At 37.2% G+C, this 12,988-nt stretch overlaps 1 protein-coding gene and 1 pseudogene across 24 annotated transcripts in view; both read left to right on the top strand.

Annotated features, from left to right (window-relative positions):
• MBNL1 (muscleblind like splicing regulator 1) overlaps positions 1–12,988 on the top strand; it is a 170,002-nt gene that overhangs the window by 151,962 nt on the left and 5,052 nt on the right. For 7 of the 24 annotated variants that reach the window (XM_014464769.2, XM_023762899.1, XM_014464781.2 and 4 more), the window contains 6 exons: positions 243–500; positions 1,641–1,694; positions 2,577–2,730; positions 6,757–6,792; positions 7,478–7,572; positions 10,703–10,777. In XM_014464769.2, coding sequence (XP_014320255.1) covers positions 243–500; positions 1,641–1,694; positions 2,577–2,730; positions 6,757–6,792; positions 7,478–7,572; positions 10,703–10,759 — 654 coding nt within the window. In that variant the 3' untranslated portion in view covers positions 10,760–10,777. Of the gene's footprint in view, positions 1–242; positions 501–1,640; positions 1,695–2,576; positions 2,731–6,756; positions 6,793–7,477; positions 7,573–9,426; positions 9,615–10,702; positions 10,778–12,988 lie in introns of those variants that run through there. The other 17 variants (XM_006099250.3, XM_014464773.2, XM_006099244.3 and 14 more) reach the window with 12 other exon arrangements.
• Positions 11,613–11,758, top strand: LOC111828022 (annotated as a pseudogene).

Raw genomic sequence — 12,988 nt, 5'->3', positions numbered from 1 at the left:
CATATTTTACGTTAGGTGTTTAACATAATTAGTATCATAAATGCATTTTCCTGCTCATGGACGTTCTACTGAAAAGGAGGAATTTTTCAAGCTATTTTGTTCTCTGTTTGCAAATGCTCGTTTCCCTTTTCATCTGTGGCCTTCTCTCACCAGTCTTGCACTGTCAGTGAAAATCCCCAAGACAGATTCAACTTGTTCCATGTTGACTGACCCCACCCCCCTTGTACTTCATAACCTTGTAGGTATGTCGAGAGTACCAGCGTGGCAATTGCAACCGAGGAGAAAGCGATTGTCGGTTTGCTCATCCTGCTGACAGCACAATGATTGACACCAATGACAACACCGTCACCGTGTGTATGGATTACATCAAAGGGAGATGCTCTCGGGAAAAGTGCAAATACTTTCATCCTCCCGCTCATCTGCAAGCCAAGATCAAGGCTGCCCAATACCAGGTCAACCAGGCTGCAGCAGCACAGGCTGCAGCCACCGCAGCTGCCATGGTGAGTAGGCACACCAGCCCACTCCTTGTTAGCAAAGTGAACAAGTGTCTCTGACGACAGGCTCTTCCTTTATTAACCTTGTTTATTTATTTATTTATTTTTTTGCTGAAGATATGTTTGTTCAGGTATCCCAGACAATACCTAATGCAGTTACCGTTCACAAAAGTGAGGGTAACTCCTCAAATGGTTTCACATTGCTTCTACCTTTGGCCTAACTCTTAATACTCTGTCTTACTCTGGATGGTAGGGTCTCTGACATTTCTGCTTTGTAAAGAACACCTGTCTCCTTTTCAGTTTAACGATATTGCCATCTCTGGTGCTCTTAGGTCTGCGTGCCATCTGATCAGCCAGTGTTCTCCTTCTTCGGTGCGCTCTTCTGCACACCATGGCTCTTCTCTCTCTATATATATCTATCTTGCTTTTAACAGTCACATAATCTGAAACTATTTAGGAGAATTGCTCCCACAAAATTGTTTTTAGCATTAGCTGCAAGATTCGAACCACGTAGGCTCTCTAGATTGTCTTAAATAATATCGTGGCATAAACATAATTGTAAAAGGAGAGATGCTTAATGATGCCATTCTCTAGAAAGGAGAAAAAGAGGAGTTAGAAATGGGATCATTTAGAATAGATATGAAACTCTGGTCTGAAGGTAAATTTTGAGGTGATCTCATAGCTGATTTTAACGAGCCCAGTCTTTGTTCTTCGCTTAGCTATTTTAATGTTGTCCCTTTCTATACATAAATATATGACTCGACCATTAAAATAGTCTTAAAGCACAATAATCACGCGAGAGGCCTTTTCTGTGTTTGTTTATGGATACTTGAGCAAAAATACAGAAGGCTGACTCTCTCCTCTCTTCCTTTCACTTTTTTTTTTCTGTTAGAGTATCTTGTTTGTAATTAACTACAAAGAGGAGTTATCCTCCCAATAACAACTCAGTAGTGCCCTTATTGTGCATGCTTAGTCTTGTTATTCGTTGTATATGGCATTCCGATGATTTGTTTTTTTATTTGTTTTTTCTCACCTACCCAAAAATGCACTGCTGCCCCCATGATGCACCTCTGCTTGCTGTTTATGTTAATGCGCTTGAACCCCACTGGCCCATTGCCATCATGTGCTCGCTGCCTGCTAATTAAGACTCAGTCGGCTGTCAAATCACTGAAGCGACCCCTCGAGGCAACCTTTGACCTGGTACTATGACCTTTCACCTTTTAGCTTGGCATGTAGCTTTGTTGTAGATACAAGTTTTTTTTTTATAGTCAATTTTAATATATATAAATATATATTTTCTGTTATAAAGTTGCACAGTACAATGAAAAACTGAGTGTGGTTTCCTGACAAAACTAATGGAAAGACTATATAATCTAAGTACCTGGATGGATATCATACAATGAAAGACTCTGAAAGCCCAGCAGCCCACATTCAGTTTAACTACATTGTAGAACGTTCAAATGAAATACTTCAAGGACATTGAAATTGTAATTTTGACTGTATATTTATGTACCTCTTTGGTTAGCATGGCTTTAGCGATAGAATTATTTACTCTTTAATATTTAAAGTTCAGTGTTCAAGAAAAAAAAAAAAAACTTGCATGCTCTGGGACATTTGCATGTCTAGGTAGAGCTGGGGGCGGGGCAGAGTGGGATCAGTTTTTATTTGACCTGTTTCATTCACTCCGTACAATTAACGATTAACCTTGCTTATACTTGTCAATCCTCATGGAGCTCACAGTGCAGCTTTTCTTCTCTTCCTAAATCAGTGGCTTCTCAGAGAAAGCCTGAAGCATTATGGGACTTAAAACACTTAACGCATTGTAACAAGTGCTCATGAACTAGTGGGGTTTTTTGTTGTTTTTGTTTTTGATAAAAATAATGCTTCCTTTAAAGCTTTTATCTTGCGTTTGTTTTAAAAATTGTTTGTTTATTGGATCCGCCCCCCCCCCCCCCATGGGTAGTTAAGTGCTCGGCTGCTTGCTTGCTCATGCTTCCTAACAATTTTAGCCTTCAACTGATTTTTCTTTTTTCTTTTTCTCTTTTTACTGGTATTTGTTTTTTATACTCGTTCACTAAACAGGGAATTCCTCAAGCTGTACTTCCCCCATTACCAAAGAGGCCTGCTCTTGAAAAAACCAACGGTGCCACCGCAGTCTTTAACACTGGTATTTTCCAATACCAACAGGCTCTAGCCAACATGCAGTTACAACAGCATACAGCATTTCTCCCACCAGGTAAGGGGTTTGAGTCTGTTTATACATGAATCAGCCAATCCACATAGTGTCCTACTGGTAGAGCAGATAAACCAGCCGTGCCCTCGATTTGTTGTTAGTCATAAATAAGGTGGAAGGTAAGGTGCAACAGTGAGAACTTCTCGGAGGTATCTCATGTGGTTTTCCTTAGAGACCAAGAATTATAGCTTCATGAACCATGGATGAAAGATCAGTGATGTTTTATGTACTTATTTTTGTTTGTGCAATGTAGAATTGAAATGTAGTGCTTTTTGTTTTTTCTTTCCTCAAACGTCTTGTATGTGTGTCAGGCTACTGTATGGCACGTTTCTGCTGTAAGACCCCTTTGCCTTCATGATTCCATAGAGTCCATTCGAATTCTTTGAAATGACACCTTCAGTTTTGATTTTTGATTTGTCAGCCCTTCTGTTCTCAAGGTGGAGAATAAAAAACTGACTGTATTCTAGGGCTCTTAAAAGTGCTCTCTTCAGTACCAATCAGTGCATGGCTTACGATCACAATTGATCCTAAACTAATATTGAAATAGCTGTAAGTGCCCAGTGAAGATAACATTTATTCTTGAGTCATGCATTTGTTGATTTCGACTTAGACACATAAACACTCTAGAACCATCCACAAGGTTATGAAATTTAAAAACATAAACTAATCAGTCATTTACTGACCTGGATATTTAAGTCATTCTTCATCTACTTCAGAAAATACATATTAATTTCCTTGTAATCTGAAATTCAACTAACTGGAGACTAAGACCATTTTCCTCTTTACCTCTTAACCTTACAAAAAAATATTACCATGGGTTCTGAGACTTATTTAATAAAGTAATTTTTATTTTTTAGTTAAATTAATACATTTTTAATAGGTGTGTCAAAGATCCAGACCCATTTGTATATGATACTATTGGCAGTGCATTAAGTTCATAATACCATGAGGGAATGTGGTCATTTATTTTTTTTAATAATAATAAAAAGAATAAATTATATTCTCATTAATTTTCACTAAGCACAATTTTTTATATTGTGCATCTTTGGAAACTGGTCATCCATATATAGAATATGTAGTAGCACTCAATGAGCTAGAATATTCCACTAACTGAAATAGCCCACGCTCTAGGCACTGTAAATAAACCATATTTGTACTCATAAAATAATATCTATCAAATTGAAGTTTGTTCACTTTCAAATTAAAATAAAACCATTTAGATCTGTAGGGTATTTTTTTTGTATTCTGAGTTAAAAATCACATTTATCTTATATTTTATAATATTAAAACATATTCTTCAACATATGTAATTTTCCAGAGATTTCTGAAATTAATCTTTTTGCTCTTGTTAAAATTGCTATGCCCCTAAATTTATGCTGTCTCCAACACAAAATCCATCAATTTTTCTATAGTCAGATCTCTAGATAAAATTTCAGCCGAAACCGGTTTGGCTCAGTGGATAGAGCGTCAGCCTGCGGACTGAAAGGTCCCAGGTTCGATTCCGGTCAAGGGCATGTACCTGGGTTGCGGGCACATCCCCAGTAGGAGATGTGCAGGAGGCAGCTGATCGATGTTTCTCTCTCATCGATGTTTCTAACTATCTCTCTCCCTTCCTCTCTGTAAAAAATCAATAAAATACATTTTAAAAAAATTTCAAAGAATTACACCTAATACTTATCATAATATACCTACATAAGCTTGAATTATCACATCTAAATTTGAACCTCCAACCAATTCTCCATTGTTTCTTTTTCTCTCTCCTACTTCTTTTCCTTCTCCTTGCAGTAATTTTAACTATGCATACATCTCAGTTGTAAATTTTTTCCTAGTTGTCTTTCCTATATCGTCATACAGATCGATTTAAAAATTTAATCTTAAAAAGTCATGTAATTAAATTAATGCACTCCTCAGAAACACGCCATTCTGCCATGCAAATATCTTTCATGGGGGAAATTTGAAATTGACAAATACAGTCATTTAAATTTGGTCTTGTGCTGAATATTGAGGGAAAAGAATGTAATTGGCTATTTGTGCATCATTATAAGTAAATCAAACCATTTGATGTTAAAATGGACATCATGATCATTTCAAAAGTGATTTTTGTTTTTGGTAAGTGGGTCCTACAGCATTATGTCTTCATATTTGTGAGTTATTGCACCCTAGCTAGTATTTTCATTGCTGCCTTATGTTTATTTGCTGCAAACCCCTCCCCAAACTGTGTGCATTGGTTATAATGGTAATGAGGAAGATAACTCAAACTAAAATTCAAATAATAAAAGCTTCAGGGTTTTAGAGAGATAGGGTGAGGTTAACTCATTTTCAGCATGTGCAGGCTTAATTATGCATGGGGTGAAATATAGTAGGCAAACTGCAGCATAATTACAAATAAGAAATTTAAAACATAAAACCTTTGCAATATTTAAACTAGGTTTGATGTTCCTACAATACCATGTTATTCTTTGTCACTCATCTTTTCACCCCCTCGTCCTCCCATGAGAGGATAATGCTTTCACAGGATCTAGACTCAGTTGTACAGTATTCAGTTTTGCTTGCTCTACTGTCTCAAAGTAACGTCCCTGTGATTGCCGGTTTGTTTTGTTGTCTTTCACAAGTCTTTGACTCAGTAGCTGTAGCAAGTGGCAGAGGTCTTCAGGTGCCTTAAATAATGCCCATCGCTGTAATAGAACTCCACCTGAGACGATGCCTCCTGAGCTCCATTACCGAGTTTAATCACGGCCTTTGTGCCCACAGCCTAATTGTGATCACAGACTCACTGCAGCTGTCCCAGGGATGCCTGTGGAGGAGTCGGTGGTTGTCAATGGCAGCTTTGTTTTGTAGTGCTGTCTCTGACAAGACTCAATTGGCAGATATTTTTCTAACAAATGTTCATCCCAGATGCTGCTAGTATGTAAATAGGATGTGCCAAGATTCAGATAGAAGTGTAAAATCATTGGAAATATTAACATCTCAAAGTCTAAAATAATCTCATAGAAAGAACAGGGATTCTGGAGTTGAGAAGGTGCCCTGTACTTGGCAAAATAAATTAGATTTTTTAATGTTTATATGTGACAAAGAAACAGGAATATATATGTACTGTTAAGTTAACATCATGGTCGAGCAATTGTGAACATCAGTGCTAACACCGCATATGTAATGTATGTATCTTCGTTACCTCCCATTCAGGGTTTTTACTGAAGTCTAATTACCAATTTTTGTGTGTGAAATTTGCTAGAATATTTGCTATTCCAAGAAGTCCTGAGGGTCTAAACCAGCAAAGAAACCTAGTCTGTTTTCCTGGATACCAAGTAAACCAATTTGAAACATGAAAGTATCCCCTCCAAATATCCTTCCTGCATTTAAATTCCGAGCTCAGGCAGTACAGAAATTTCACTTTCTCTTTACCCATAATTCATTGCTTGGTATCCCTCCAAATAAAATGCCCATGTGAATGATCACAAGCTCTTGCATGTCCGTGTGGTTGCTGCTACAGTGAACAGGAAAGTAAAACCAAGGGAATGAAAATGAATGTTTTGGTTTCCTTACATTGTTAAGTCAGCTTTGTGCACTGAATTATTCAGCATTTTAATAATAAATAATATGTTTAATTATTTAACATGTGCTCAATATAAAGAAAATGTTAATGAGTTCATATGTGAAAGTCAGAAATGGCAAAGCGGCAAGGTGGCTAGTCACCAGGTTAAAACAAGACAAACGACAGTATTATTTTTAAAAGAATTAAGGTGGTTTAAATTTTCCCCCCAAATACTTGTATTTAATAAGGCAGCAATTAGGAGAAACAAAGTGTACCAGCAGACAGTTGAACTGGCTTTTATTCTTCACTCGAGACTAGTTCTAATTGATCACTGTGCTATTGTATGATTTGATTGTGCTGACAGTTACATGCCACTGTTCCCATAATAACAATTTTTCTTCTTTGTTCAAATGAATTTCCTAATTACACGTGTGATGGGATGTTTTAATTCTTTTCCCTTTCAAATCCACCTTCCTGTTGCAATGCATGATGGGCAGGCTCAATATTGTGCATGACACCCGCTACAAGTGTTGGTAGGTGCCAGCTTTGTTTCTTGATTATCTTAAACCTATGGTGCACCTCACAGCCCCTCAAAATCCACTGCTAAGTTTAACTTATATCTATTGGGCAAGTCCATTTCCCTTTTACTAACACCTGTCAATTAAATGTCATTTTCTATTTAATTGACATGGACTCACATAAATGTTTTCTTTACACACAACTTTCCTTTAGTCACCTTTGGTGGATTTTGATTGGACTATGAGTTCTAGTGTGTAAAAAAATCTATCTCATAAAAGTAATATATTGTATATTTTTATAATAGTAAATAAGAAAAATTACTTTCATTCAGTTAACTATATATATATATATGAAGTAATTACCTGTATGTTGACTTAGATTTAGAATATCTATGAACACTATATAAAATTCTTGTTTGTGACTTAGCAAAGTAAGCCTGTTTGTGTCAATTTACTTAATTTGATGGTAACAAGCTTTTTTTTCCCCTTTTTTTTTCTCTTTCATCTCCCTTTCCCTTCTCTCCTTGGAATGTTGTCCTGCTTTGCGCTGTGATTGCATGTCACTCGCTGGTGATGATGTCCCGTCACATGGCTTATTGCTGTGATAAATACCATACCCAATTATCTCCTCCATGTTGCCATGGTTTCCATATTGCTACACTCTTCTGTATGTTTGCTTATATGATTTTCCCTCCGAAAGTTCCCATGGTGCACGGTGCTACGCCAGCCACTGTGTCCGCAGCAACAACATCTGCCACAAGTGTTCCCTTCGCTGCAACAGCCACAGCCAACCAGGTTTGCTAATTTACAGCTTTGTTTCTTAAAAACCAACTCTGATAGGGCTCAATGCAATAGCCCTTACGCACGGGGATTTCCCATTGAGGTCAGTGGGAATCGTGTGTACGTGAGGGCTGTCGTGGGTGCTTTAATAGCATGGGGTTTCAAAGATTCCTCTTGTTGGCCTACACATTCTCTCTACGATGAGCAGCAGAATGCTTTTTTGCCATTTATAAGTGCTCCAAAGTTGTCGCAGCTCCATTTCTAAAGCTACTAAAATTATATTTACACAAGCAATTCTCATTTGGTCTCAACCAATCATGCAGGTATTTTGACTGATCAAAAAATGTAGCTAATTTTAAGGTTTTTTAATTATTAATACCTGGTACGTACAATTTCTCAGTTCTTGCCTAAATTCTTAATATAAAGCACAATATTTAAATAGCTAACATATGCCACAAAGGACCACTCTTGTAAATTGAGTTTGTTATAAATTTGTTAAAGTTTTGTTTGTTAAGCAGATTGCATATTCAAAATAGATTAAATTCATGTTCACATTTTGATTCTTAGTTTTTTAAATGAAAAAAATTTTTTCTATCATTGCCCACCTTAAATCTTGGGGAGTTATGAAGGAAAAAGACAATCAATTCTGTGTTCCATACACATTATAGAATAACAATTACACAGGTTACTTTTAAGTAAAAGGGATCTGTTTCAGAAATTTAAATTAATGGTATACGAGAATGACTATTTTTTGAATATATTTTATTGATTTTTTACAGAGAGGAAGGGAGAGGGATAGAGAGTTAGAAACATCGATGAGAGAGAAACATCGATCAGCTTCCTCCTGCACACTCTCTACTGGGGATGTGCCCACAACCAAGGTGCATGCCCTTGACGGGAATCGAACCTGGGACCCTTGAGTCCTCAGGCTGACGCTCTATCCACTGAGCCAAACCGGTTAGGGCGAGGATGACTATTTAAAAGAGAATGATTATTGAAATATTTATAATTTAAAAATTGACATTGATTCAATGAGCATTGTCATTGAATCACATTTATATAAAGTAGGTTTTGGCTTGAATATCCAGATATATTTGTTATGAAAGCAAAGTTCAGTAGGGTTAATAGCATATGAAAAAATTTAGAGCCAAATCAAATTTCATATAACCCACAGACTAAGGTTAAACATAGCCAAGTGAATCTCAAAAGAGCCCGTATGAGATGAGAATCAACACGTTGCCCTTTGGGAAAAGAAGACCAATTAAGTGCCATTTGAATATGTAGTTATTGCTATGAGGAATAGCCACCCTTATTTCTACAACACACTGTATTCTGTTGAAGAACTAAAAACTATTCGGATAGCCATTGAAAACTTTCAAAAGCAGTATAGGGATGTATCTTAAAGATTCCCACAAGCTTTAAACATTTCTTGGCAAAGACCATTCAGTGGTTTTCCTGCAGCTTGTCAAAATAGCCCTGGATATATGCTAACACATCAGACTCATTTACAAGAATGCTAGATTGTGCATATGTAGCATGTTAGTAAGTAATCTATGGCAGACATTTCTTAATGGATTCAATGCGATCCATTTATGGGGTAGATCGATGATGCCAAATTCTCCTGTGTGTACCATGCATGACTGTAGAATTGCTGGTGTAAGCAGAACTATAGCAAAGCAAATTCCAACATGCCCTTGGCCACCTGGGTTGTAGGGGACACTTTACTTTTTTTGCATTGTGCTGTGACCATTTCATGCATAATCTTGGGTCTTCATACTGTTTTACAACCAAAAGAAAGAAAAGGGAATGGATATATATATACACACATATATTATATCTACATATACATACATATGTATATGCCTACAGTACATTAGCGATGCTGGAAATAGCTGATGCCACAAAATGCAGCCTGCATGCTTGCAGAAGTTTATAGCTGGCCCTTCATCTGCATCGAGTGGTGGTGTTGAAGGTCCTTGGTATGTTTCGACAGCCCCATCCCTGATGCTTCTACACTGTTGGGTGCAACATCCTGTCCTGCAGCAGCAGGAAAAATGGTATGAGAAGCTTCATTATGCTTGGAGCACATTTTCGTGCCATTTGCCGATGCTGTAAAACTGTGTAAAGATGTCAAGCTGAAAAATGGAAATAAAAGTGAGACCTATTAATTTACACTGCAGACGGTGGATTGTAATATGTTGCCTTAGTCTAGGACCTCTAAATTGAAACAACAACAACAAAAATGCCTTCATGTATGTGATCTCACTATCCTCCCACCAACCTTGCCGTGACATGGGATTCGTGCCAGTTTGTAGGTGACGAAACTGAAGCATAGCGTAATGAAGGGCTTTGCTCAAGGTTACACGGTAGGAAATGGGTCACTAGTGTTAGAGCCCGTGCTTCCAGTCCTCTGAGAGTCCTCATCTCTGGTGCTGCCACTCCTAAGTTAGCAGCCGTGATTCTGCGTTGGAGGAGAATCTGGCTACATATTGGAAGTTCTTGGCTTTGGGGACTATTGAAATAAGTCACCTCTCTATTGGTTTCTTATTGTATTTTTCTCTCAAGATTTTTAATTCTCTTGCCCATTTATAATAAAAAAAAAAAAGGTGCAATCAGGATTCAGAAATAGGTTGTGATGTAGATTTATGCTCTTACCCAGTTCTCTTGAAGTACGCCTCTGTAATTCCTACCTGGTATTTTAAATTGGAAAAGAAGTTAGATCCCATAAGTTGAACCAAAGAAAATGTTAGAAATTGGTTGCACAAAAGTAGGCAAGACATTTTCTACTTTGCTGTTTGGATTACTGAATAACTCAAACCACAGGGGTGTGTGTGTGTGTGTGTGTAGGCCAACAAAAAGGGCTTCTTTTAATTACTGCTCTGCATGAATTTTTGATAGTTTTACTTCTCTTACTTCTTAAAATCCGATAACATTGATAGAATAGTATTTAACACAAAGATTTTAAACTGAGTTGCTACTTTGACATTATGTTTACATTAAATTACTGTTATGTTGACCAGATAAGGACTATCACCTGACAGCTGAATTTCACTTTTCTTAAAAAATTTAATATTGAAATGTTTTCATCTCTTGATTGTTGGCTTGCTTGCATGGATCATTCATTAAATAATTTTTTATTTGCTAGATACCCATAATATCTGCCGAACATCTGACTAGCCACAAGTATGTTACCCAGATGTAGAATTTTCATCACTAAACAGTAAGTTTATTATGTGATACATTGTATATATTCATGATGGTATTTTTTAACGATAGCATCTATGTAATGCATTTAAGAAAATGTTTGCAAACTTTCAGAGAAAGTACTTATGCAGAGCTCATATTTTTATCCTAGATGGGTTATGAGGGATTTTATCATACAAATTTGTAATAAATATGTTTATATCACTTAAATATACATAATACTTAGGGAAGGTAAATTTTGTTTTTAGTTTATATTAGAAATAAACCACAGGCCTGAAGAAAAAATATGTCTTAAATCAATCAGGGGCTAGCAAACTTTTTCTTAAAAGACCATAGTAAATATTTTTGGCTGTGTGTGCCCCATGGTTTCTGTCACCACTCTTCTGTTACAGCTACTCAACTCTGCAAGAAACAATATGTAAGCGAAAGGGTGTGGCTCTGTTCCAATAAAACTTTACTTGCAAAAATAGGTAACAAACCCTGACCGGTTTGGCTCAGTGAATAGTTCGTCGGCCTGCAGACTGAAGGGTCCTGGGTCGATCCCAGTCAAGGGCATGTACCTTGGTTGTGGGCACATCCCCAGTAGGGGGTGTGCAGGAGGCAGCTGACCGATGTTTCTAACTCTCTATCCCTCTCCATTCCTCTCTGTAAAAAAATCAATAAAATATTTAAAAAAAAAAAAGGCAACAAATAGGCTGTATTTGGCTCACAGGCAAGAGTTTTCTGATCCCTTTTGTAGATCCTCATTTTTTCGGGGGTGGTGTAGGGGAGTGTATATTCCTAAATGAGAACATGCTTCACCTCACAGTATCATTAGGATGCAAACAGTGTGACTTTAAATAAATTGATATAGCCCCTTGGCAATGGGCACGGAGACACCTGTTTGGTGGTGGTGCTCTTATATCAGTCAGGGGCAAAGCAGAGGTACAGTTCTTCGTACATCCTAGCTTGATGCCTGTGTTGGTGGCCAGAGTTGCTTCATGCCTAAGGCACATAAAAAAAAGAAAGAAATATATACACACACTCATATATATGCATACACACATCTAAACATCCAAATGAACTCTAGGTACTTTGAAATAGTCACCTTGGCAGATGATATAATTTCTGAAAATGTGGCCATTGCTCAAAAATGATGTGAAAGTCTTGCGGCTTGTCTTCAGACACACTGACTTAGATACTTTGCAGAGGTGGTCATTTTCCATGCTTAAAGGATATGCGTGTGTTGTTGTTGTTTCAGTATGCATGCATCCAAGTTTGCATATATGCTTAGAAGCACATTAGGTAATTATGTTTATATTTGAAAAGAGCCACAACAGTTAAAACTGCCTCTGGTGAATAAGATGGGTGATCATTCTCTGTTGCTTCCTTTCATTCATTTCTCTTCATTAACACATTTGCAAGTGACTTTTGGGTGCTACTATGTGTTAATGACCATGTCAGTGAGATAAAGATGAATAGGCAAGGAGATCAAGATGTAAATTTCAGCACACTGTATTAAAATAAGAAAGGTTTGAATAAATTTTTCTTGGAACAATGATAAAGGAGCAACTCTCCCAACAGAGTCAGATAGTAAGAGAATTCGGACAAAGAAGGTGGTCGCAGAGAGAAGAGAGGAGACAGGGGCCTCACAGGAGAAGGGACAGAGTGCCCTGTCAGGAGACGGCAGAGAACCAGTTCAGAGGCCCTTGTGGTAATAACCCAAAATGAAGGCTAGCAAAGGCTGAGCCCACGCAGAGGAGGATAGAAAATATTTGAGAGCGATTTAAGAAAGAAAGGAGGGCCTCTCTGTGAGAAGTACTGCCAAAGACATGCTACAGTCATGGAGTAAATGACTGAAAATGGTTTTGTCTGTTTCATAAGCTCTCTCTATGCAGTTCTGATAATAAGGTTTATTATTCTGAACAATAGCCACATGTTTGAATAAGCATATTAATTTGTAGTATGTAGGTTTGGAAGAAGAGTTCTTTTTACATTAAAAAAATCTGTTTCAAGCTTTTATAGTCATTTGGATTTATATATATATATATATATATATATATATATATATATATATTCTATTTCTTAGCAATAATCCAGGTTGCAAAAAATGATACCAAATGACCTTAAGTCCAGCACTTAGCAAACCAGTGGATTTGTCTGTGTTGAAGCTTAGGCTCTTTGTAGTATACTAGATGCCTGGTGCATGACATTTGTGCACAGGTGGGGAGGGGGCCCTTCAGCCTGG

This window comes from Myotis lucifugus, unplaced genomic scaffold, assembly GCF_000147115.1.
Source record: "Myotis lucifugus unplaced genomic scaffold, Myoluc2.0 scaffold_266, whole genome shotgun sequence".
Taxonomy (NCBI): domain Eukaryota; kingdom Metazoa; phylum Chordata; class Mammalia; order Chiroptera; family Vespertilionidae; genus Myotis; species Myotis lucifugus.
The sequence above is the reverse complement of the archived record's forward strand: the minus strand, read 5'-3'. Positions and strand labels throughout refer to the sequence as shown.